Source organism: Gavia stellata, chromosome 26 (assembly GCF_030936135.1).
Source record: "Gavia stellata isolate bGavSte3 chromosome 26, bGavSte3.hap2, whole genome shotgun sequence".
NCBI classification, from domain to species: domain Eukaryota; kingdom Metazoa; phylum Chordata; class Aves; order Gaviiformes; family Gaviidae; genus Gavia; species Gavia stellata.
Genome location: NC_082619.1, coordinates 415898 through 440182, shown reverse-complemented (window position 1 = coordinate 440182; position 24285 = coordinate 415898). Strand labels below are relative to the sequence as shown.

Sequence of the window (24285 nt, the reverse complement as noted above, 5' to 3'; positions counted from 1 at the left end):
AAACAGCAGCTACCTCCCCATTCCCTTATATTCCCTTATATTTCCTGGACCTCTTGAGCATCCCAGGGCAGTTGGTGGGAGCCCAGCTCCTCTTGGTACTCGGGGCTCCGTAACCCCAGGTGCGACATGGGGAGCGGGTGCTATTGAGTGGCTATTTGACGATGCCTGCACCCAAAACCAGCCTGCAGATGCAGAGCAGCTACACGGTTTTGCTACCGACCTTGACGCTTCTGTGGGGATTAAAGCCCCTTTGGTTGCTGAAACCTGGGGGCTGGACCGCGCCAAAGCTCAAAGGGCGACAGGAGAACGGAACGTGGGGGACGCGGTGACCCAGGCAGAGCAGGTTTATCATCCCCGCCTCCAGCTGTAAACATGGGCGGCTCGGTTACGCGGTGGAGAGGGGCTGGCTGGCCAGGGCAGCCAAAATGAATCGCTTCCTCTCCTCGGGCAGCACGCAGAGAGCCCTGGCACAGAAAGCATCCCTCCCCTGCTGTTGCTATAATTAACCCCGTTCCCAAATAACGGCATCTCTCAGAGCAGATTTTGTTGGGGGCATCCTCCCTTCGCCCTTGGCAGCTGGTTGGTTGGCGAAAGACCTTCCAACCTTCCAGACGGAAAAATAGGCCTTTTTTTGGTAGATACACGGGTAGATTTCTTCAGGGATGGCACTAGAAACTGAGCAGGGTGTATCTGGTACAGGCTCACCAAATGTACCCACTTTGCTCAAAACCACGGTCTTTAGGGGAGGATGTGGGACCTGTCTGCCAACAGTCGCTGCTTGTCCAGGTGATCTACAGCTTGAGAGCAAAGGCTGGCCAAGACAAAGGGGTCTTGGGGTTTCTTTTCGGCATGTGGGGCTGTTTCTCGGGTGAATGATCAGGATCCAGGACCACCCTTTCTCTCGCTTATTTTTTTTCCCCATTGCCCTCACTGATCCTCCGAATGACAGTGCAAAATACGAAGCCAGACTGGGGTACATGTGCTGCATCAAATGCTGCCCGTCTCTTACGGCGGAAAAACTACGCCCTGCTTTCTGATGCAAGGTAAAAAATAATAATAAATAAAGAAAAGATAGTTTCTGCTTGTAAGCATAGAGCTGGCTGTGTGCTGTGTACAGCCCGGTCGACTCGGGACTGAGACGCCCTCTCCGGGTGTTCACTGTCCTTGGCCCCCGTCCCGCGGCAATAGGAAAAGCAGCAACTGTTTTGGCTCATCTTCCAGCAGTGCAAGCTCAGTGCCACGCCAGAGGCAGAGCGTGGAAAATTCCTTACCCTTCTCCTAAAACGTAGAGGAAAAAACCAAAATGCATCAAGAAGACAGCCCAAGGACCCCCAGCAAGCACCAGTGGGGCTTGGGATGCCAGCGCGGCTGGTGTTCGTGCTAACGGGGTTTGGGCTTGCCGCCGACTTTTATAAATATCAGAGGTGACTCGTCTAGAGTTTCCTCCCGTATGCCAAGGTAATTAACGCGCGCGAGCGTGTATGCGCTGGGCGGCCGGTGTCAGCCAGTGGGCCAGCGTGGATTTATTCCTGACCCAGTTTCACGTGGGCACGCTCGGCACCTAATATAGAGTGTATTTTCTTTAGTATCTAGTTGGCTCTCTGATTTGTGGGGTCGGCGTGCCCCCGGCCACTCTGCGGAGGACACGCGGGAGCCTTCGCCATCCCCTGCCCGCAAACCCCCTGCCCGTATTCCCCGCGAACATCCCTCGTGTCCCCTGGCTGGTGACGCCGGCACCGGGGCGCAGAAGGGAGTTAATAAAAGCAACATGTAACTGAAGATTGAACAGCTATAGATCTCTCCCCCTTTTCTTTTTCCTTTTTTTTTTTTTTTGCTGGGATGTTGGTAGCATTTTGATTTAATAGTTGGCCAAACACAAGGGTCTATTTTATTCAGAGTTTACAGGCCTCAGGGCTGTTATTCCTCCAAATTTAATAGCATTGAAATTGCAGGGTTGGCGATAATTTGCCTATCACTTTCTGCTCTCCCATTGATGTTTATTGTCAGCGGGATGGAATCTCAATCCGATTCACTTAGATAACATGTCTGTTAAACATTTAGATAATTGTGCCATCATTAACTTGTCACATTATTTTAGAGATTCAAAACAGTCGTGCGGTATAAGCGGAGGTACAAAGGGAGAAAAATCCGGCGCACGAGAGCAAGAACCCGGGAGAGGAGGCGGTGGTGGTGCTGGTGGGATGTCCCTGAGCTGGGTCCTATGGAAAGTGTTGCTCAGCAGCTGCTCGGGAAGCTCAGCCTTCCTCTCTGTCTTTGTAGGGCTTTAACCACTTTTCTTCCCCAAAAAATTTCTGCTCCTGTTCTAAACGCACACTGAGGTACACTGTGATTTTTTTTTTTTTAATGTATTTTTTTTTTTTTCAATGCCAGAGCACTTGGCTTTTTTCTGTTAAAGAGCATCCCAGCAACCCCATTAGTGGCTTGGGTTGGCAAGGGGGATGCGTGGAAGCCTGGAGGAGGTGGAGGGGGGGACCGTGCCGGAGCTGCGCCGTCACACGGGCACACTCTGTCTCTGTTCCTGGCAAATTTACATTTAGTCCAACTAATTACGTATTCATCTTATCTCCTTTCTTTTGCTTTGCTCTCTCGGCCTCAAAATGGTACCCGTCTGAAAAACAGCAGCGATGTTAATGGACGTATATTGCGCTATTTTTTTCGGTGTTGGAAATTAAGGTTTTGGAGCAAGTGGAACATAACATGCAAGTTGGGTGATAGGAGCCATAAATTACATTGAAACATAAATTCTGTTTGCCTTACGCTCAGCGCGGCGCCGCGAGCTGTGGCCGAGCCAGCTCTCTGCTGAGATGCTCCTCTGACTCTGCCGGCGGCTGGGGGTTGTCTCGGTGGTGGCACTTGCCAGCGACAGCCATCGGCAATGTCCCTGCTCCGGCAGCGGGCAACTTGGGTTCGGGAGATGCGATTCTTGACTAGTCGCGCTGCATCCTCTCCCACAGCTCGATTGGAGCGGTGCCCATCCGCGAGCAGCCGGCGCGCTTCCTTACCGAAACCAACCTGACATCCTCCCGGCCGTGCGTGACTTTCTCTTACCGTTTCGCAGGACTCTTGAGAGTTTTCAGAGAGCAGCTCCATGAGGCTTCTGGGGGAAATACTGCCGGATAGCATTTTTCTCCATAGCTAGAGATAATGCACTGTAGTATTAAGTACGCTTAGAGGTAATTATCTCTCCCATGCTCGCTTTGGTTGCGCAGTCCCAGCTGGGGGAGGGAGCGTGGACGATGCTGTGCGGTGATGCCTGGACAATGCTTTGCAGATTTTCTGTTGGATGCGAGCGTGGATTTTGGATGCTCGGGTATGGACGTGCTGCGACAGCCCCTGCGCGTGCTCCTCCAGCATGCCGCCATCCCGTAATGCTTCTGTCGGAGGCTGCGAGCAGCGGACACGGCGCTGAGATGGGCTTTGGTTCGGGTGCAAGAGTGATGGTTCCTCTAGAGGAGGCAGGAGTGCCCTGTGATGTGCCGGAATGGAGAAGATTGGTGCTGGATTCAAACCGTGATTCTTGAGCTTAGGAAACAAATCTGGTTACCCATCACCCATGGAGGGTACAAAGATGTTGTTCCTGGCACCTTCCAACGCCGGCGGTGCGCAGCGGGAATCCTTGACCAAGCTGGGAAAATTGGATTTGGGACTGGGGGAGCTGCTGCCACGGACACCTCCGGGGGTTTGTGGATTCAGTAGCAGCTGAAAATGAGAAATGCCGGCAGTGAAGATGCTTTCGTGGCTGCTGTGACATTTTTGGATACAGGCATCCGACTGGAGCCAGATGTGCCATGTGTAGGCGTGGCATCTTTTGTGCAGCGTCGCTTGTAAATGTATTTATAAGAACCTTGGAACAAATACTCTGTCCTTAATTTTGACTGCTTGACAGGGAGCAGGACTCGCTCGCTCCAGCCTTCGGCTGTGGCAGAACGAAATGAAAATGGTGAGCTGAGGAAGGGCGAGACAGCAATCCGAATGCATCCAAAATGTAAAGCCACAAGCTTTTTACTCTTGTGGCCAAGTTTCTTTGCAAAAAGGGCTGAAAACGGTACAAGTGGAGGGAAGGATGCGCAGGAGTGTTCAGCTTGAGCCCATCGCCTCTCCTGTGCTTCCCAGCACGTGGCCCAGGTGCTCTTCCCACGCAAGCTGGCGTCTTCAAAGGAAAGCGGGTTTTGCAAACATTTACTTCTATAAAAATGAGGGCTGGGACAGCTACGCATCCCATCGGAAGCCTCCATCTTTCAGGTGCAAGCAGCCATGCCGCATCCGCCGGGTTGCCCCCCGCAACCTCCGAGCACGTCATGCGGCCGCGGCATGCCAGGAGCTCGCTGGCAAGCACGCGGAGCGGGGTCGGCAGCACTGCCTCGTTAGCACTGTCCCCGGCCGGGCGGTGCGTGCCACCGGCCCCAGCTTCTGCGGGGTCTCAGGTCCCGGGGGGCGCAGCACAGAGCCCCTTTGTCTGACAGTAATGTCCTGTGACAGCGCTTGAAATCCGAGTCCCGGCGCGCATTCCTGAATCCGGGAATCTCCCTGCCTCCCACACCATGGCCGCTTTTTCCACCTTCACAGCAAACGGCCGCAAAAATTCCCCGCACTTCAAGGTGGGCTCATTGGGAAGCGCGACAAGGTCGGCCTTCGTGCGAGCAGCCGTGGTTGCCAAAAACAAGCCAGGAGATGGAAACGTGGCGGACCCGCGCGTCCACGACTGGCAGCCAATGGTCGGCCTTTAATTTTCCTGTGCAAATACTATTTAAAGCGCAATGAGAAAAGCCCTCTCGCTAAGCTACGGAGAAATCTTTCTTGTCCTTTAATTCTAGATGAAGGGGATTAGTGTGAACATATTTAACCTCTGACCTGCGGACAAAAGCATTATCAAATTTAGTTGCCGAGTGGCTCCCCATTTAACCGAAGCAGTGCAGTATCTCAGCAATTTTTTTCCTTTTCTTCCCTTCCTTGAAAGCTTTAACATCCATTGTTGCCCGCGGAGCATGGGGGCACTTGGCAGCCCTCCTCTGCTCGGATTCGAGATGCTTGTCAGAGCCCCCGAAAGGGAAACCAGCGTTGTAGAGTCGCTGCTAGAACCTGTGGAGGCTTCAGAGAGCAAGTGAACCCCCCAAAAAAGCAGAGCTGTCTGTAGGTTGGGCTGTTTTTTCCCTGGTTTCTTGCTGCCTGCCTTGGCACTGGCCACGTGCCCGCCTGCGGCGGCTTGGAGGATGCTCAGCCATGGCTCCAGAGCACAAAGAGGTGCCTCTTGTACCCCTTTGCTCCGGAGCAGGAAAGAAAACGCGCTCCTGGTGAGCTCGGGGATGCTTGGCGCTGCCACGCCGGGGGTTTATAAAATAGGGATGAAACGCGGGCAAGGAGGCAGCCGGGGTCTCCTGGTCCAGCGGAGGAATGCCGAGAGGGGCCTCCCGTCAGGAGCCGGTGTCCGTTTACAGTGCATCTCTCATAAACCCGGCGGCGGGGGCGAGGGCAGGGGGACCGGCCCTCCTGGTATGTGATTGATTATCTGGTATTTATGCCATTGAGGACTTTTCAGCGGCTCGGGGTCAGGGGGTCATCTCATGTGTCTTGCTGCAAATCCGCTTCCTTTTGTACAGTGCGGGCTGGGTGAGCAGACACACAAAAACAGCTTTTTCTTTTCCTTGGGAAAAAGGGGAGGGGGGCGGGCTGGTGTCAATGAATTTTTTTTTTCAGCCTTTCCTGAATAGTGTCCTTTTTAATTCCAAAGAACTTTTAATTAAAAGTAGCAGGAAAGTTCATCTCGACAAGGTTTAACTTACCTTAGCAGTTACTTTTGTCCCCCGGGATTCGCATCTCCCTGCTTTACAAAAAAAAACCCACAAAAAATGGGAGAGAGGCTGCGCTCGGTACCGTTTTGCATCTCCCCGGGTTTACCAAGAGGGCCTTTTCATCTTTTCTCTTTTTTTTTTTTAATGATGGGGGGTGCAGGAATAATAAGTGGACGCTGCGAATCCCGGCTTTGTGCCTTGCGGCAGCCGGTCGCTGCACTGGCCGTGCTCGGCCGGGGGTGGCCCCCCGCACCACGGAAAGGGTCGTTTCATCGGCAGGGATGCAAACCGGAGTTCCCTGGCATCTCTTTGGGGCCGGGGGATGCCAGAGTGGTACCACCCGGCCAGAGAGATCCAGGAGTGGAGCGGGTGGGCAACGGCCGGGCGCTGCTCTGTGGGATGATGGTAGTGGCAGTGGTGATGCTGATGCCGGCGGTGGTGATGGCGGTCTCCAGTGGGGTGGGATGCCACAGCCCCATAGGGGAGTGCAGGGGCTCCGCGGAGGGCAGGACGTAACGCCGCTGGCCAGGGCTGTCGTCTGCTGTCCCCTGAAACCCTCCTGGCAGGGGAAAGCATGCGCCCGCTGTGATGTGCCGGTTGGAAAACGCTGGTGGGGGAGGCTGTTTGGCCAAAATGAGATGGGGAGCGGCTCTTGGTGGACCAGAAACGCTGGTGAGGGCTTTGTCTCCTCGCTCAAGCTCTTTGTTTAACAATGGAGCAGTTTCTAACACATTAGTTTAACCGTCACTGGGAAAGGAATGGGGAAAAATATGTTAGGTTTTTGACAAAGTCAAATTACTTTCTCAGCTGGTTTCACTTCAAATTCCGACTGGGAAGAGGAAATCTGCAAAGCCGCCGTGGTGACGACAAGCAAGCGAGTAGCTGACAGCTTCCCTTCTGATGCAGTGGCCAGCAACAGCCACCACAATTTGCCTCTGATTGCCCGGGGGAAGCACTCGTCCTCAGGAAGGGCAGGGATGGACCTGTAACGTGTGGTTTCCTTGGGAATGGCAGGGGTGGATCTGGGATTGGTTGGAGAGCACTGGGACAGGCTTAGGGGAAAGCGGCACCGAGGGGAGATGCTGCACACAGATACCCCGATGCTGAAGAGATTACTGCATTTCAGTCAAATGATGTTTGTTTTGCCGGGTAAGAGCGCCGCTTGTCACCTGTACCTTTAGGGGTTGAAGGAGCTGAACACCGGTTTTTGCCAAGGATGATCAGGAGCAAGGGAGTTTGGATGCACGAGGCACGTGCATGCACACTCAGTTTGGCAGCGCCGGCATCCCCGCCACAGGCAAAGGGAGGCAGGTGCCCCCCCCGAGCATCCTCCCCTCCTGCCGGCGTGGTGCTGGCTCCGGGGCACGGTCGGTCGCCGCAGAGGAAAACTGTGTCCCCCCGCTCCTACGTACTTTTTTCCCCTCGGCTCCTCTGGCTCCGAGCTTGCCGTTTTTCACACCTGTGTTAAGGCTGAATTACTATCCCCAGCTCCTTTGGGGATCTAAACTAAGACCCGTTTGCGAGGGTGCGGTATCGCTCAGCTCTCCCCGCTCGGCTGCGTGGCCAGACAGGGCTCGACGGCGGCGTTTCTCCCTCCAGCCGAGGTGCAGAGAGGCCTTTTGTGATGGCCTCCATCTCCCGCTGGCTTTGTTCGGTGGCGGCAGGACGCAGACGCTGCTGTCGCGCACCCTTCCGTCCCGGCTCCCCAGAGCAGGTTATCGCGTTCCTGGTATTACAGGGCTTCCCATGACCATAAGCTCAGTGGTACCAAAACGCCTAATGGGTGCTGCAAAGGGAAGGTTGTCCCCATTGATGCGTTACGTTTTTGGCTGCCGGAACGTTTTTGATATATATTGATACATTTTGGTAGATATTCGGTACAAGGAAAAGGCTTTGGGGATTTCACCTTTTGCAAGGAGGGCATGCCTCCAGCTTCAGCCAGAAGGCTTTTAGGGTTTGTAAACATCTTCAAACAACTGCTTGGCCTAAAATAATAGGAATTGAGCTCGGAAGCGCAGCGCAACATAGGCGTGAAGCCTCTGCAGCACGTTCCCAGGCTTGCGTGGTGTCGGGAGCTCGGGAAGCTCTCGCCTCCCCCAGCCGAGGGGTGGAAATGCAGTAAAACGGGATCGGCCCCAAAAAAGGCCATCAGATTTGCGTTTCCAAACGCGAGGTTTGCACAACGCTCGGTTTCTGCGGGAGGAAAACCCGCTCGTACGCTGTTCGCGCAGGTTTGGGTGATGCTGAGCACGGCCCTTCCTTCCAAAGCCTGGGGACCGCGTTCAGGGAGGGCAGGATGCAGCTGAATGCTGCAGCAGCCGGAGAGCGGAGGTGACTCTTCTCAGGTGCTGGGGAGAAGGGGTCGGGCAGGAGATGCTCAAGGGATGGCTTGTCCCCTGTGCCGGTGACAGGGGCACACCTGGACCGATGCTATCCCCCGGGGAGCATCCCTTGCAGGCAAGGAGCCACCCGCATCCCTTGGTTTGCAGGCAGGTCTCTGCGTGTGGGCTCGACATCCTACCCTGGAGATGGGGGGCACGCCGCGGTCCTCTGCAGCAGCCAATCCTGGCCCCCAAAAATGCATCCCGTGATTAACGCCCTGTTTGGACCCGCGGGCTGCCTGGCAGTGCTTCACCCAGCGCAGGTCCAGCTGCCACCGTGATTGACGCAAAGCCAGTCTATAAATAAAGTCTTTCTCTCCTCTCATAAAGACTTTGCGGTTTAGTTTGCTTTCAAGGTCAAGATCAGACCTTTCTAAATAAACACATATCAAAGGATCATTAGCGGAGCAGCACTGTTAAATTGAGATATTAACTTCTGTCAGCCGCGCGTTTCCTTTTTGTTCTGTAACTCGCGACTGCGGCGGGTTTTTATTATTTTGGCCCTAGGCGGTAGCATCTGGCTTCTGTAGAGACTGTAAAAATTAAAAAGCAACACAAATCATTGCGAGAGAAAAGCAGTAAATTCAATGATAAGAATTTAAAATTAAAATGTTTCGGTGCTTTTATATTCCGCGAAACATGAAACGAATGAGTTGTGTGCCTGTTGCCATAAAGCCGCCGCCACTAATAGTCGCTGGGCTCTTTCCCTCCCCACTCGCTCTCCCTCGTAATCGTTCTTGCCTGAGCAATCGCAGAAAAGCGCAATGAAGGAAGACGATGATGATGATGATGGTGATGGAGATGCAGGGCAGTGGGGAAGGGGGTGCGGTGCCGCTGATGGGACCGGGGGGAGCAAAGGGCCCCCCAAAAGGGAGGCGAGAAGGGGATGCTCTCGTCCCGCCGCGCTCAAAGGGAGACGGAGAGGTCGAGCAGGGAGGGTGTGACTAACGCGCCGGGTCACTGGGATGCGGGACCGCATTGTCCCCCAGGTCCAGATGGCCCCCGGAATAAATCAGCCCCAGCGGGCGCGAGCTGCCCGTGCCAGAGCCGCGGCTTGGGGCTTGCTGCCTGCTCCCCCGGGTTACTGCAGGCACCCGCATTTCAACCATCCGCCTTGTGCATCCTGCCCCGGGCGATGAGGAGAGCAGGACTGTGGCCAGGTGGGAAACAGCCCCATGCATCGCTGCGAGGGCAAAAAACAAAGCATTGAGGTTTGGGTGGGGGGGTTTTAATCCCCTGTGCTTGCAAGGTCAACGTTGTACATCTGCTCTGAAACACTTGAGTTTTTCTAGGCGTTGGTAAAAAGGCGAGCGGGTGCCGAGGCGGTGGGCAGTGCCGGGGAAGGGGCATGCCCTGCCCTCCTGTTGCAGCTGGGGCGGCTGCATCCAGCCACCCCCGGAGGAAAACCAGCAGCAGACGAGCAGGCAGCACCGGCTGCTTTTTAAGAATTAATTTCCCATAGTCGGTTGAAGTTGGGAAGAAAGCTGCACTATCTCCAAGTAAATAATAATAATCAAACAAATGCCCCCTTGGGAGAATTTGCCTTCCATAAAGATGTTAATTAGCGTGGAAGCCGAGCCGTGGAGTCCAGAGGCAGCCTTTGAAACCGGGATGATTTGGTGACTCCGGCACAAAATGTGCACATCTTGTGTGTTTATCATCCGGGGTTTTTTCCCCCCCTCTAGCTACTTAACCATGAAGGTTGTAGGGGCTGTTGGGCTCCAACAAAGCAGCTGGCGCGGTAACGGGTGCCACCATCGCCCCCCCGCTAGCACCTTCGTTGCGGTGCCACACCAGAGCGTCCGGGAGGTTGTAAAGGGCTGGCTCTGCCATCCCGGCATGACACTGTTAAAAACCCGTGCGGCCACGTGTGCGTGTGCAGGTGTCATGTATCCCGACAGCAGCGTTCAGGGAAGGGCTCTTTTGTACCACCCAGCGGGTGTGCTTTGGTGCTGCCACTGAAAACGCTGCATTCGGTTTCATAATAATCCCGAAAACAGACACCGAAACTGGGTTAATCTTCTTACCCCGAGCAGCACACGTCCTGTGCAAGACACAGCCTCGGTGCTGGTGCCACCGGCCAGCATCCCTGGGACCATGCTGGTGCCCACTGCTTCCTCCTGTCCTTCATCACCCATCCTCCTCGGCTTGGTGCCGGCAGGACGTGCGCGGTGGCCCCAGGGAGCCCTCCGTGCCGAGCTGAGCCCAGCTCCTTAAGTACATGCTTTAGTCCCGCCGGCTCTAATGGTTCTCAATCCTGCCCTTACACACATTGTCCAAGCCGGGGCGGCCATCGCCTGCCCAGCCCCTGCCTCTGGGGCATCTGCTGCCGAGCAGCGAGGGGGCCAGTCCACACCCTCTGCAGTGGCTGTCCTGCACCGAAGCCGGCAGAGATGTTTAACGGCAGGGATGCGGCGGGCGCTGCCGCCTGGGCGATGGAGTTGTGCGTGGGGACGCTCCAGGCAAGGCCAGTGCTGCCACCACTTCCCTGCTCACTTCCCTGCGGGCAGGGTGGGAAAGGAGGGCTACCTGCAGCTCCTGGGCTGCGGTCACTGACAGTTTCATCCACTTGCCTCCACAGCCCCGAGGATGCTAAAAACACCGTCCTCCCCTAACACTGCTTTTCATGCACGCCAGCAGCCTGCAGCCTCCCCTGCAGCTGCAGCCTGCAGCATTGTCCGGGAGGTGGAGGTTGGTAGGGAGCCCATGACACGCTGACAAAAAAACGTCAAACGTCCCTCAGATCTCATCTGGGGAGAGCCAACGGCTCTTGGGCTCCTGCTTTGCGTGGCCAGAATGCTTTGGAGCTGTCTGCCTCAGTCCTAACGATGGCAGCAATTTTAGCGCACCTCTTTGCCGTGTGCGTCATGTCAGAGATTCCGTTAAATACCGAGATTGAAGGAGGCATGAGCCTTGTTGAAGACCCCGAATTTGCAGGAGACAAGTTGATGGTTTGGGGGTTTTACGGCGGGCGTGAGAGGCCGCGACAGGCTCCGTCGGCATCCTTCAATGCGTGCACCCTTGTGCCTGCTGTAACACGGGAGCCCTCCCGGCATGCCCCTCACAGCTTTTGATTACAGGTTTCTAATGCTATTGATTATTGCTGCAATGGATGGGCACGTCTGCCTTATTTTCCGAGTCTCATAACACCGCTCTGAGGAAAGACAGGGAAAAGATGGCAGCGTTAAGAGGAGGATTCGGGGAGGGGCGGTTTGGTTTGCGCATCCCGAAGTCGGCTCTGCATCCCTGGGGACCGCCGCGTGCCTGGGGACCGCCGGAGCCGTGCTGCCACAGCTGGGGCTCAGCAGAGGATGCTTCACCAGCATGGTGGCATCGGTGCCCTTCAGTTCCCCCTCCCCTGCTGCCGGCGCATCCCCAGGTCACCCTACACCTGCCTGCGTCGAGGGTCTGGGCTCGGCGCGGCTGCTGCGGGGTCTGGGGGGCCGGCGGGGAGCCAGCGGGAGCGTGCACGCGTGTGTGCACACGCATGGGGGGAAAAACTTCAAGTCAAATGTCTGAAAGTCAGATCCCTTTTTAGTATGAATTTGCTGTATCTCATTCTGAGCACTAATTCCAATTTAATTGCAAGTGGCCTGAAGCCTCTTCAATAGGAGTAACAAATGGTTTGATTTTGTAAACTTCATCAGACTGCATTTTAAATGCGACACACTAGCCCGGCTCGAATGCCAATGAAGCACTGAAGTAGCTCTCTGTTTACTAATTATCCGTTTTTACTTCAAGCCACGCTGGCTGGCTTGTCTGATTAAATCGGATTTGTGGGATAGAGAACAGCTAGCAGAGTTTTCTCTATAGTAAACGAGATTGAAACTATGGGCCGCCTGGCTGCACACTGTAAATTATATTTCCTTTTAAAGGGGACGTGTCGCCTTTCTCCTGCCGGCGCACCTCCCGCATCCCAAACTTCATGGCGCAGGAGTGCGCCAGGCTCCTTTCCGAAGGGAGACCCACCCTGCCTCCTTCCCCTGCCACCACACGGGTTTTTATTTTAATTCTTCCTCCCACAGAGGCAGCGGGTGGGAGATGGCACCGCGCTCAACGCCGTGATGCCTGCAGCATCCCTCGCTGCGAGCTGGACAGGGGCGGAAAAGCCCCTGAATATCGCTTGTCGCATCTTGCTTGCCTTTGCATCCCTGGCGATCGCGCTTATTTGGGAGCGAGCCGCCGGAGAACCGGGATGTGCGTCTCCAGGTTTGCAGCCATAGGGTTTTTTCTCCTTGCAACAAGCATCCATCCCCTAAAAACCAGATTTCAGACCGACCGCTATTTAAAACTGCCTTGCATGATGCAGCTGGTGTGCTCTCCCAAATAGCATCCAAAACCCAACCGGCTCTGGCTTCTGCCTCCCAAGCCCACGGCAGCGCCGATAGCTGCCCCGCTAGCGGTTATTGCTGCCAGCAAATAGCGCTGGGTCTGGCAGAGATACATAAAACCGGGGAAGATGGGCAAAGGTGGCTGCCGAACGCGGTGTAACGGGGCTGCACTTAAACCTCCCAGGGTGCTAAGACTTTAATTCCACGAGCTTGACCTACGCCGCCCCCTCCCTTGGTATCTATCTTTGTGCCCGGGGGCTTTTTATATTTTAATTTGCTTTTGAACGTCCTGCAAAATTAATGGCGCGCTCGGGGCCATTGTGCGGTGTACAGTAGAGGGAAGGGCCGGCGGCGCCCGCCGAGAGCCTCCGCGTTTCCCGGGGAATGAATTGCTCGCCCGCCTTCGCCCCTTTTAATTGTTGACAGTAAAAAGCGTTTAAATGCCACTTAATTTGTAATCATCTTCCCGCAAAAAGGGGAGAAACCATTAAAACGTCAGGGAAATGAATAAATCCGTCTCTCGCTGGTTTGGGGCGGCGGCGTTTCTTTATCAGGGGTGATTTTTCTTCCGAGGGCTGAGGGCTGGCTCGGGGCTGCTCCAGCTGGGAGCCCAGGGATGGGCTCCGGATGGGAGAACAGCACCGGGTCCCCGCGTCGCCCAGTGCGGCTCTCCTCACGCCAAGCCTGGTACTGCCAAAGCCCAGCTGCAGCAGGGACAGCGGCGACCCCAGGAACCCTCTCGTGAGCTTTCCCATTTTTTCCCACCTCCCATCCTCTCTCCAAAGGTGGGACATCACTGCATGTGCAGCTTAACAAAAAAAAATTGACTTCATTGAATGCCCTCAGCGGGACGGTGCCCAGCAGAGCCCCTGCTCGGTGCCGCGGTCCTCGGCTGCTGGAGAGCCACGTTGGCGGAGCCTTGGGGCTGCAAACAAGCGGTGCCTGACCTTGGTCCTCTGTGTCCCACTGCTGGGCGCTGGGCTCAATGCTGGGATGCGGGGCCATCTCCTGCATCCTCCGCGCCGGGCTGGCACCAGCCTTCGCACCCCGCGGATGCTCTGCTCTTTGACGGCAGCTAGTGCCAGGTGCCTCCGCAAGCTGTGCCAGTGCATGTCGACCTCCCCATTCGGGAAGTTTATTTATTTACTGATGCATTACTTAAAAAAAAAAAAAAAAAAAAATTAAAGATGCCTTTTGCGGGTCCTGGCAAGCAGCAGCCCCGGGGGGATGCCCAGCTCTGGGGTACCGGCACTGTCCCCATGGACCGGTGGTTGCATGCCCCCATGCGTGCACGAGGCAGCTCGTCCCCGTCGCTGCGGCTGCCGGAGTCGGCCCGGTTTTTTTTCAAGCGGGGGCCAATTAGTTTCACAAATGAGGGCCCTACGGTGCCAGGGAGGATTTGTTACGGCCCCGCGCGCCGGCCCGGCGGCATTGTCCTGCCCTCCGCCCCCGCGGGAGCCCATTGTCCCCGGCCCCAGCGGGGGCTGCTGGCGGCAGATTTATCGGGGCCGGCGTCCCGCCGGCCGGGGCCTCCGCTCCGCAGCTGGCCGCGGCGCTGGGGGCTCAGCCCCGGGGACCTTTGACCCGTCCTGCTGTCACCGCCGGGGCCGCCGAGGGCTGCGGGGCCGCATACCTCTCGGGATTTGCTTCGCACGGCCCGTTCGGGGCTGGCTGCCTTTTTTTTTTTTTTTTTTTTTGTCTCAGGAGCGTTTTGTCCGCAGCTGCGTGGGGGGCGAGCGAGCCTGTGCCCCCCCCGGGATAAATCCCTGCAGAGGGAGAAAGGCAGCTCCCATGCTGGGCCGCCTCTCTTGCCGCTTTTATTCCCGTTTCACTAGGGGCTTTTTGCAGATTTCAGAGCGTTTCTGGGCAGCCGCTGCGTGCCTCGCCAAGGCTGGGACTGAGCATCCCTCCTGGCGGCTCCTGCATCCCCAGAGCCGCAGGGCAGAGCTCGCCGTGGCGGGTGACGGTGCGATGCCAGGATGGCTGGCGGCATGCACCGAGATGCTCTCTGGGATGCCCATCACCCGGCTGGTCTCCAGGCCGGAGGCGTGGGTGATGGCCAGGAGAATGCTGCCGGCGCATCCTTAGCTGCCACCTGCCTGCACACTAGGCAGGACCACGACGCCGACACTGCCATGGCGGGTGCCCGCTGCCCGCTCTTTCCCTGCCCTGGGGTGCGGCAGTGCTGGTGGGTTCCCCTCCAGCGACTCCACTTCGCCACCGGGTCCCCCCAGGGCCGGTTTTGGCAGCACGGCGAGCAGCCCCCCTGCCCCTGCTGTACCTAAAGGCAGTGCAGATCCGTTGGTTACCTTGAACATCTTGCTGCTGCTAATGAATTGCTAATACAATTTTCTAGATAATTTTATTTCCATAGTCCTCACATTTTAATGTCTCTAAAAAGCTAGCATTTATTTGCTTAATCTCCCCGCGTAATACAATTTGCAGTGACTCATAGGTTCTGAACAATCAGCTATGCATAAACGAAAACAAATTGTTTAATAACACAAACGGCTGATATTTTTATTGCAGGTGTGTAAGTATCTGGGGCAGGGGTTTTCTTCCTGCCTTTGCTGTGGTGTTGATGCAGCCAGTTTTATGCCCGTGGCTGGTGGGATGGAGCTTGCGTTCGTATTATGGCTGGGGAGCGCACACAGCGCAGGGGTGGGCACATCACCCTCTTGCCTCCAGCTCCCTGCTCCCCGGGGCGGCTTTGCGGGGTGTTTCTTGGGGTCCCCTTTCCCCTGGGCATTGAGAGGGCTGAGCTCGGCAGCTCTTGCAGGTGCGTGGGGATGCAGTGATCACCCAACAGCTGCCTTGCATTTGGGCGTCCCTGGGCGTGACAGGGCTGGGGCTTTCAGCTGCCTCCCGTGCAATAAAAGGCCCCCGCCCTCTTCTGACATTCCTTCTGCGGCACCAGCAGCAACAGGGTCAGGGTGGCTAGGGTCCCACCGCAGGGACCCCGACGACACCCAGAGTCCTGCAGCTCTCAGGAGCCCCCCCACTGCTGGAGCATCCCCCCTGCCGCAGGAGCATCCCTGCTGCCAAGTGGGAGCGGGGACCCCCCGAACCGAACGCCTGGCAGGGCCGTGGGACAGGGGCCCCAGGTGCCGGGCAGTGCCTAAGCTGGCTCTCTCCCTCTCCCGCAGGTACAGACATGGCCGTTTTCTGCCTGCTGTGCGGCAAGCGGTTCCAGACGCAGAGCGCCCTACAGCAGCACATGGAGGTGCACGCCGGGGTGCGCAGCTACATCTGCAGCGAGTGCAACCGCACCTTCCCCAGCCACACCGCACTCAAGAGGCACCTCCGCTCCCACACAGGTACGATGGCACCACCGCCGGGACGCTCGCCACTTGGGGCTAGGGCAGGCTTCTTCCCCATTCATAAAAAAGAAAAAAAAAAAAAGGGGTGAAAGAAAGGTGAAATTGTCTTAAAAGCGTTGAGGTGACTGCAGTTGAGGTTGGCTGGATTTAAAAAACAAAACGGAAAAAAAAAAAGCTGCGTGTAATAAGTTGATCCGGTATAAGGTGACATGTGACCTTCTTAGGGGATGTGCGATCATACCCGCTTCATCGGCTTACAGGCGGTAGATGCGCATAATCAGCCGGTGCTCGGCCCTAATGGGATTAGGGTGACCTGCGCTACGTGTAGCTGGTGCTTCAGTGCCGCGGCCCACCGGGGCAGGGCTTGGCTTCAGGAGAGCTGGGTGGGAGAGCGGGCTTTGACTGCCTGATGCCGTGTCCTCAAAGTGCCCGTGCCGTGTCCTCGACTCCTCCGCTGCCATCCCTGGGCAGGGCCCCAGGCAGGACCAGGGGAAGGCAGGGGGAGAGGTCCCGGACGCGCGGTGAGCGCTGTCACTCGGGTCCAGCTGCAAAACCTCCTGGTGCAGGAAAAAGCAGATCCTCGGGGGGTGAGCAGGGTCACGCAAGGGGAGCCTGCCCAGGGCTTTGCAGCCCCACCATGTGTCCCAGCCAGCGCTACGGCTCTCTGCAGCTGCGTGGATGAAGCGTTCCTTGCCCATCCTTTGCCCACGCGAGTTGGAGACTCGTGCGCCCTCCCCAGCTGCGCTTTTATTGCTGGCAGACAGGAAAATGGGTGCCAAGTCGGGATCCCTGTTCTCCTTTCTCCTGTTAAGCAGCATGCATGCAGCCTCAAAAGGGGACGTAAAAGTGGCTGCTGGAGGGGCGTGCAGGCAGCATCACGGGAGGGTCGCTCCATCTGGGCTGTGGCCGGCAGCTGCCAGACCCACACGCGTGCCTGGGCTCAGGGTTCCGGTGTGGGAAACGGGAATCGCGCGCTGATGATAAGCACGTTAATGCCGAGCGCTGGAGCTATTTATAGCCAGTAATCCGGTGACCTGGCCTGCGGGTCGGGCCGTGCGTGTCCCGCCCCAACCTCTGTTGCTTTAGCAGCTCCTCGCTGTGAGAAAACACCGGGATCATCAGTGCTTTGGGAGTGTTTAATCGTGCTGCGTGGTTTCATCCTGCGCAGATGCGGGGTGCTCGCACTCCTCCCGGGGCCGGAGCACTCCAGGGGCCCCGGCTCCCCTTTACACTGCTTCTCCTAAAAACTGAGCAGGTGGAAACGTTGCCTCTGGCTGCAGAATGGCTCTTGTTGACTATAGGATCGAAAACCAAGGTGATCATTTGGAATTGAGCATGGGGAGGTGAAACACAGCTTCCAACAGGTCCTGCCTGCCTCGCCTTCGGAGGGGGGGTCCAAACCGCATCCTGAGCATCCTCCTTCTCGGGTGCCCAGCCAGCAGCTGCGGGAGGGGGTGAGGGGCCGCAGGTCTCGGCTGCGGCACATGGGGAGAGAGTAAAATATCATTTTAGAGAGGAAGCGAAAGCGCAGGCATGTGAGTATATAACAAGAAGGACAATTTATGCCCAGGCACGAGTGCAGTTTGACACGGGGATAATGAAAAAACGTAGGTCATTGTGGATGACTTAAGCCTTCACAGCTGAAGAAAATGTATGAAATGCGGGGAACATTACACGCTTGGCAGCTCCGCACATCTGCAGCAGGACAAGTGAAATACAGTTGGCCATTCTTTACCATAAACTGTGCTTGTAGGATATGCGGCACAGAGAAATTGTAATTACAGTGACAAGACAAATCAGTAATATTTAAATATTCATGAACAAAGTCTCGGACGATCAATCTATCTTTATTGTCCTTGCCTTCGCGGCTGTAATAAATAAGTAGCTGGAGCCCTCACCTTTCCTTCAAATCATTCTGCCTTTGGTGCCGAACCGGAGTTCATTTATCAGCCACCCGGTCTGGAGCGCGGGAGACGCCCGGGGCCGGGACTGTGCCAGCGACGCCAGGTGAAGAGCCTGGGAATTGGTGGCGGGAAGGTCGCAGCGCCCTCCGGTCTCTTCACCCTGCTGCGGACCCAAGCGTCCCCTCCATGTGGGGATGCAGGGACCGGCATGCTGGGCTGGGGTGGCTGGGATGCTGCATCCCCCGGGATGGCGGCAGCAGGTGCCAGGGGTAAATCCAGGCTGGGGAGCTAGTTATGGCACAGCATGGTGGCCACGGTGGTGGCTCTGACACGCCACATGTGCTTGTAGGCGACCACCCCTACGAGTGCGAGTTCTGCGGCAGCTGCTTCCGGGACGAGAGCACGCTGAAGGGCCACAAGCGCATCCACACCGGCGAGAAGCCCTACGAGTGCAACGGCTGCGGCAAGAAGTTCAGCCTCAAGCATCAGCTGGAGACCCACTACCGGGTCCACACAGGTACGTGCTGTGGGGGGGTGTCCGGTGAGGCCAGCGGTGCCGGACCGGTCCCCCGGCGGAGATGCCGGCAGTGTGGACCAGGGCGGCGGATGGGGATAACGAATCATTGGATGTGCTGGCACGTAACCATTGTAAATAGAGGATCAATAGCAAGATCGGTTTTGCTGTTCATTACTTGGTTATCGGCTGCGCCCGCCGCGGCAGCGTCGATGCCGGGCAGTTAATTACCGCCTGGAGGCCCCGAGCCCCCGCTGACGCCCCCGACTCTGTCTCCCGCAGGCGAGAAGCCCTTCGAGTGCAAGCTGTGCCACCAGCGCTCCCGGGACTACTCAGCCATGATCAAACACCTTCGGACCCACAACGGCGCTTCCCCCTACCAGTGCACCATTTGCCTGGAGTACTGCCCCAGCCTCTCCGCCATGCAGAAGCACATGAAGGGCCACAAGCCAGAGGAGATCCCCACCGACTGGCGGATAGAGAAGACCTATCTCTACCTCTGCTACGTCTGAGGGAGGAGGCGCAGGGGCGGCGGGGACGAGTGGCAGAGGACTGGGCAAAAAAAAATCCACCGAACCCGCAGCGTCCACGGCCTTGTTTGTTTTCGGTTCTCGTTCGTTGCTTCTCGCCGGAAGGTTCCTGCGGCTTGTGCCAGGGCAGGGGGATGCACCGGCCCCTTCCCCAGCCCCATCCGCTCCCCCTCCCCGGCTGCTCGCACACCTACTGCCCTTGCACCCTCGCTGCGGGGCAGCTTTCACCCCTTGCAGCCCCCAGGGAATTGGCTCCGCGGCCGGCCCCTCCATCACCACTGGTGCCGGCCACCGGCACCGCCGGCAAGACCGTGTAGGAACGGCACACTTCCCCGAAAGTGCGCGTGTGGCCAATGCTTCGGGAAGGCTTTAATTTCTGGTTTCCTCTGTCACCGCACAGACCCCGCCATGGATGCCCCCCTGAGGACCCAGGCTCACGCGTGGGCACGGCTCCATGTGGGGCACGACTCTGCGAGGGGCTCAGCCCCCGTTTCGGGAGGGTTCCCACGCTCCCAGGCTGCTGCGTCGCAGGTGGGAGAGCGCCGGCGTCAGGCGAGCTGTAAGTGCTTCGGCGAGAGCATCGTGGGGGGGGGGATCCCGGACGGAGGAGGGTGTTTGGGGTAGGGAACCGGGTGCAAGCTGGGGTGCCTCATGGTGCTGCCCAGGGTCTGGGCGAGTGCAAGGAGTGCCCGGAGGCTGCTGCCCTCCCCCTGACCAAAGACCTCTCTATGCATTTCCCCTTCCCTCCCCGCCTTCCTGGGAGGCCAGGGCGAAGCCCCCCGCGGGGAGGCCCAGCCGATTTGGTGATGCGCGGTCGATGCCGGTGCCGGCGTGAGTGCCGCCAGTGCGCAGCATCACTCTGAATGGAGTGATCCTCTCTTTTCTGCTAATTTGGGGCGCCTGGAAGGCGCCGAGCGTGTTTTTTTGCCCAGCCCTCAGCTGCTGGAGCCCTCAAGCGAGGGGTGCCCGGTGGCAGGTGGCTTCGCTTGCCCTTTTTTTTTTTTGGCTTTTTGTTCGGTTTTTTGAACTTTCTTTTGGAATATTTCCGCGTTTAGCACATTTTACTTGAAATTACCTCGTTTTTTTGTGACCTCATGAGCTTTTATTGATTTGGGGGGGACGGGGGGCGGCATGGCCGGGAAGGTGCGAGCCGCATGCCCGGCACTGGCGGTGGAGGGGCGGCGTGGCGTCGGCATCCCTGCCAGCCTCCCGTTGTGCATTATCCTTACCAAAACTGGTATTTTTTGCCTGGCCCCGTGGGGCCGTGGGCGTCGGTTCTAAAGCTACCTCTTGTGTTTGTTTTTGTTGTGTTTCTCCTTTGCAGTTGTGGAAGTGGGCTCTGCAGTTTCCATCCCGTGCAGTGCTTGTGGCTGCGGCTTTTTTTTTTTTTTGTCGTTTTGCTGCATTTGGGTGAAAAGGGGGGAAAAAGAGTTGGGGGGAGTGGGACAGTGTCTGGATGTGCTTTGGAGGGATGCTGATCGCCCCTCTTGCTGGGGTCTGCTGGTCCCAGCAGAGCCTGTCCCACCTCTCCTGGTGCCAAGCAGGGATGCGGCTGCGGGTGCAGCATCCTCCCTCGCACCCTGGTCCGGCTTTGCACGCACGTGTGCCCCTGCGTGCGGGACCTTTGCTGCTCCGCGCAGGGTGGACACCGCTGTTGTACAATCCGGGATGTGACTGTGGAGAAGAACGGCTTGTTTAATTGTTGTGCCTAAGAAAAAAAAAAATTAAAAAAAACCCAGTTCTTTCACACGGAAAGTTGCTGCAATTTCTGGCGCGTGGGCGGTAGCTTCCTGGGGTGCACCGGCGCTGCCGACCGCAGGTGCCATGGAGCACGCGGCCGAGCTCATGTGGCTTTTTTTGCTTTAACCTCCCCTCCCATCCCGCTGTCCCCCTCCCTCCCTTAGTGCCACAGCCTTCCGGCTGCGACGGTGTTGGGATCGGTGTTGGAGCGATGCCACCACACCATGGTGCCCCGGGCGTGTGTCCCCGCATCTGTTTGCCGTGGCGTGGCGAGCCGTGGTGCAGCCCCGCCGCCCCTCCATATATATAAAAGTATATATATGTGTATCATAGCAGTGAGGACCAAGCGCCCCACGGGGCCCCGTGGCCCCGGGCTCCCTCTCCCCTGGCTTGTCGTCGGTGTCGTGAGCGCCCGCCTGCCCGTCCCATTGCTCTGTGTTGCCGCTCGTGGTTCGGGTCCGTCGCTGTCCTCGTTCCGTCTACCTCAGCACCTCTCTGAGCCCGGGCGCAGAAGGTGCCCAAGTTCCCCGTTGGTTTTCTCAGAGTATCTATCGGCTCCTATTTTTTGTACGACTTTCTCCCTCTCCCCTCGCCGTTTGCTCCCTTGCGGTTCTGCTTGCGAGTCCTCTCTGTCCTCTAGCCACAGATGCCGTTAGCTAAAAGTTTCCTGAAAAATAAAGAAAAAAAAAAAAACCCCAACCAGTTGTGGTGTCTCCTAGTTGCAGCTCTCTGCATCTGCCTTCGTCCTGTGTAGATTCAGATGCATTTCTTTGTAAGACTTCAGTGTTTGTGACAGAGGAAAAAAAAGACAAAAAAAAAAAAAGAAGAATAATATACTGCTGCAGGTTTTTTTCTCTCCATGTGTCACTAAGTGAAGTTCGTGCCTTCTATAGCAAAGAGAATATTTTTTACATCCTACTAACGGTAGATTTTTTTGTAGTGAACATTTTTTGTATTTTTATTTATAAGTCTCATAAGGAAAATAGCAATGTTCAGTTGTATACCTTGAATCTGCAGTTAGAAAACAAAAAAACAACAATAAAGTTAATTCCGTTGTCTCGGCCTGACGTCTCCTGTTCCTGTGCCTGCCGGGAGGAGGAAGGACGCATCCCACCGGCTCGGGGCGGGCCGCAGGGGGACCCACGGTGGTGAGTTTAGGGGTGCCTGCTCGGCTCCCCTGGGGCTGTGGTGGGGGGGGTCCCATCCCTAAACCAACCCCGATGGGTGGGGGGGTGTCCCTGGGATGAGGGGATGCCGACGTCCCTGCGGATGGGGAGCGAATCCGCGTCCCTTGTCCCGGGACGTGCGCCTCCCCGGCCTACGGCGTGGTGCCTGCGGCGCGCTGCCTGCGCTGCTGCCCGCCTGCCTGCACAGCTCACCAGGGAGCTGAGCAAGTTTGCCTCAATGAAAGTGAACTCGTTCATTTAAACCTGACTGCAGAGGAGTCTGGCCCCCTGCTGCGTTAATTATCCTGTAGTTCTCGACTGATTGCTGTACACTAAGCTTAAGCCCTCCTTTATTTATTTACTGACTACATTAACAGCAGCGCCTGCGCTGCTTTTGTGCTGCGGCAAACTGTACGGTGCGCTGCGGCGGGGCCAGGTGGGTGCTGCCGGCATCGCTCGGCCGTGCCCATGCCCACGGGTGCCACCCGCCACCCGCCTGGGCATTAGGGTGCCGTTAAACGTTAATTACGGCACAGTTGGAGTCACTGGATGCAAAGCATCGCTTATTTTTCGAGGGATGGATGACGTGAGCCAGGCTGCCGCGTGCACTGCTGTTGAGGCTGGGCTCGTCCCGTGCCCGGGGCTTCCTGGTGGGTTTGGGGGGCTGCGAGCCCACCCCGAGGTCCTGATGCCAATCCCTGCCTCCCAGAGCTCCCGCCAGCACAGCTCTTCCCAGGAGGCTTTGGGCAAATAGGGGAGAACTTTGGTCCTGGTCCAGGCAGGCAGAGGCAGTCCCGCTGCAAGCAACCTGCTGGCTGCAGCATCCCCAGGAGAAGGGGGGATGAAACCCCTCTCCGGCGTTTGGCCTGGTACAAAGGCGTTATTATAATAAGGGGGAAATTGTCGTAGGACCGGGCCTTTGTCTGCACACTTGCACAGCAGCTGGGAACGATTATGCTGCAACAATGTTCTGTTCCATCAACATTATGTCCTCATTAAACCTTTATTAGTAGATTAGATTCAGATTTATTGAAATTTTTTTTATTTTTTTTTTAAAGAGGGAAAATCCAGGCTCCTCTCAGAGAGATGCCTGGAACTTTTTCCTGCATGCGGCACTTCACAAAGCAGCAAGAGGGCAAAGAGAGAACCTGGATCCTTCCTCGGGCACAGGCAGCCTGCTCTTCCAGGGGGAAAGGACGAAGCTGCGCGAGGGGTTAGGTCAGGCACGGGATGGCTTCCTAGCACAGGGAAGGACGGAAGACCGAGCGTCCACGTGGCCACCCACATGGCCCATGGGATGCAGCGGCACAGGTGAGCATCTCACAGTGGGTCCCTGAGGGGCATCCAGGGTCCCAGCAGGCAGGAGAGGGATGGTGAGGCTGGCTCAGTGGTCCTGCTACCCCACCGCCCCCTCGAATGCGCGGGCTGGGCAGTGTCGCACACCCGGGTCAATGGGCCCATTGGATTTGTCTGTTGGAGCGTTTGATGTTACACGAAGGCGGCTCATTCCAGAGGGTGTTAATTGCCCGCTGCAGTGATCAGGTCTGTAGCACCATCGATCTCAGCAGGATCAATGGGCTGATTTAGTGTCTCGCGAACTCTTTAACTGGACACCTCATCAATAGGCAGCCACTTACAGACTATCAGCGCATTAGCGCGGGCCGGTGCCAGCAGAAGCCCGCTCCACCAGTCCTCAGCCCCCCTGTCACTCAGCGGGGAGTTTTCCTGCAGGTGATGGCTCTGGGACTCTGAGCAGGGTCCGGGGCCAGTGGCCTTGGGGGCAGACATAGGAGAGCTGGGCACCGTCAATCCACTTCTCCCTCACCGCCCGCAGCCCGACCGTAGGCAGAGATAGATGCTCCTAGAGCGTGGGATGGGCCCTCCCATCATCTCCAGAGCTTTCAAGGATGGTGCCCACACTGGTTCTCAGGTACATTACCAGCATGATGGGTGGGCTGTACCTTTACGGGGTCTTGGGTGAGCACGGCAGGGTTGGGAACCACCCAGAGAATGCTATTGGTGTTTTGTATTTTCTCATCATGACTCCTGATACCCCCAGCTCTGAAATGAGGGTGCGTACCGCATTGGGCAGCTCTGCTCCTTGCAGTTTGGGCTCAACTCCCAGCCCTGCTGCTGCTCTGGGATGCAGCCAGTGGTTCTTTCTGCTCCTCTTAGGCAGCTGCCTCATGCCTCTGCCCTGGCAGGGGTGGAGAGAGGGAGTGTGGGGACTGACCACGGCTGCGGTAGCAATTGGTGACCCCGCGGTCTCTTCCAGTGCTGCGTGCCCGCGGAGCGAGTCCCATTTGCACCCTGGTTCGTTTGGCATTCTCTCCCAGTTTACCGTACCGCTGGGCAGGAGCGTGATGGGGATCTGCTGGGCAGGCGTGCACTGGGGGCAGCTGGGGGGAATAAAGACCCGTGTGGAGCCTGACGAGCAGGGGGAGTAACGGAGAAGGGGGGCACAGGCCTGTGGCTCCCGGTGCTTCGTGCAGGGAGGCGGGGCCTTCCCCAGGGCAGCCGGGGTGAGGGGTAGGGGACCCCCCGGGGCAGCGGGGGCCCCGGGGCGGGCGGCAGCTGCGGGGCCGGGCC

The 24285-nt window shown here is 57.1% G+C and overlaps 1 protein-coding gene across 2 annotated transcripts in view; it reads left to right on the top strand.

Moving 5' to 3' along the window:
- ZBTB16 (zinc finger and BTB domain containing 16) overlaps nucleotides 1-18796 on the top strand; it is a 60350-nt gene extending 41554 nt beyond the window's left edge. For both annotated transcript variants that reach the window (XM_059829733.1, XM_059829732.1), the window contains 3 exons: nucleotides 15669-15839; nucleotides 18096-18263; nucleotides 18543-18796. In XM_059829733.1, the coding sequence (XP_059685716.1) occupies nucleotides 15669-15839; nucleotides 18096-18263; nucleotides 18543-18772 (569 nt within the window). In that variant the 3' untranslated portion in view covers nucleotides 18773-18796. The remainder of the gene's footprint in view (nucleotides 1-15668; nucleotides 15840-18095; nucleotides 18264-18542) is intronic.
- Nucleotides 18797-24285: the final 5489 nt, after the last annotated feature.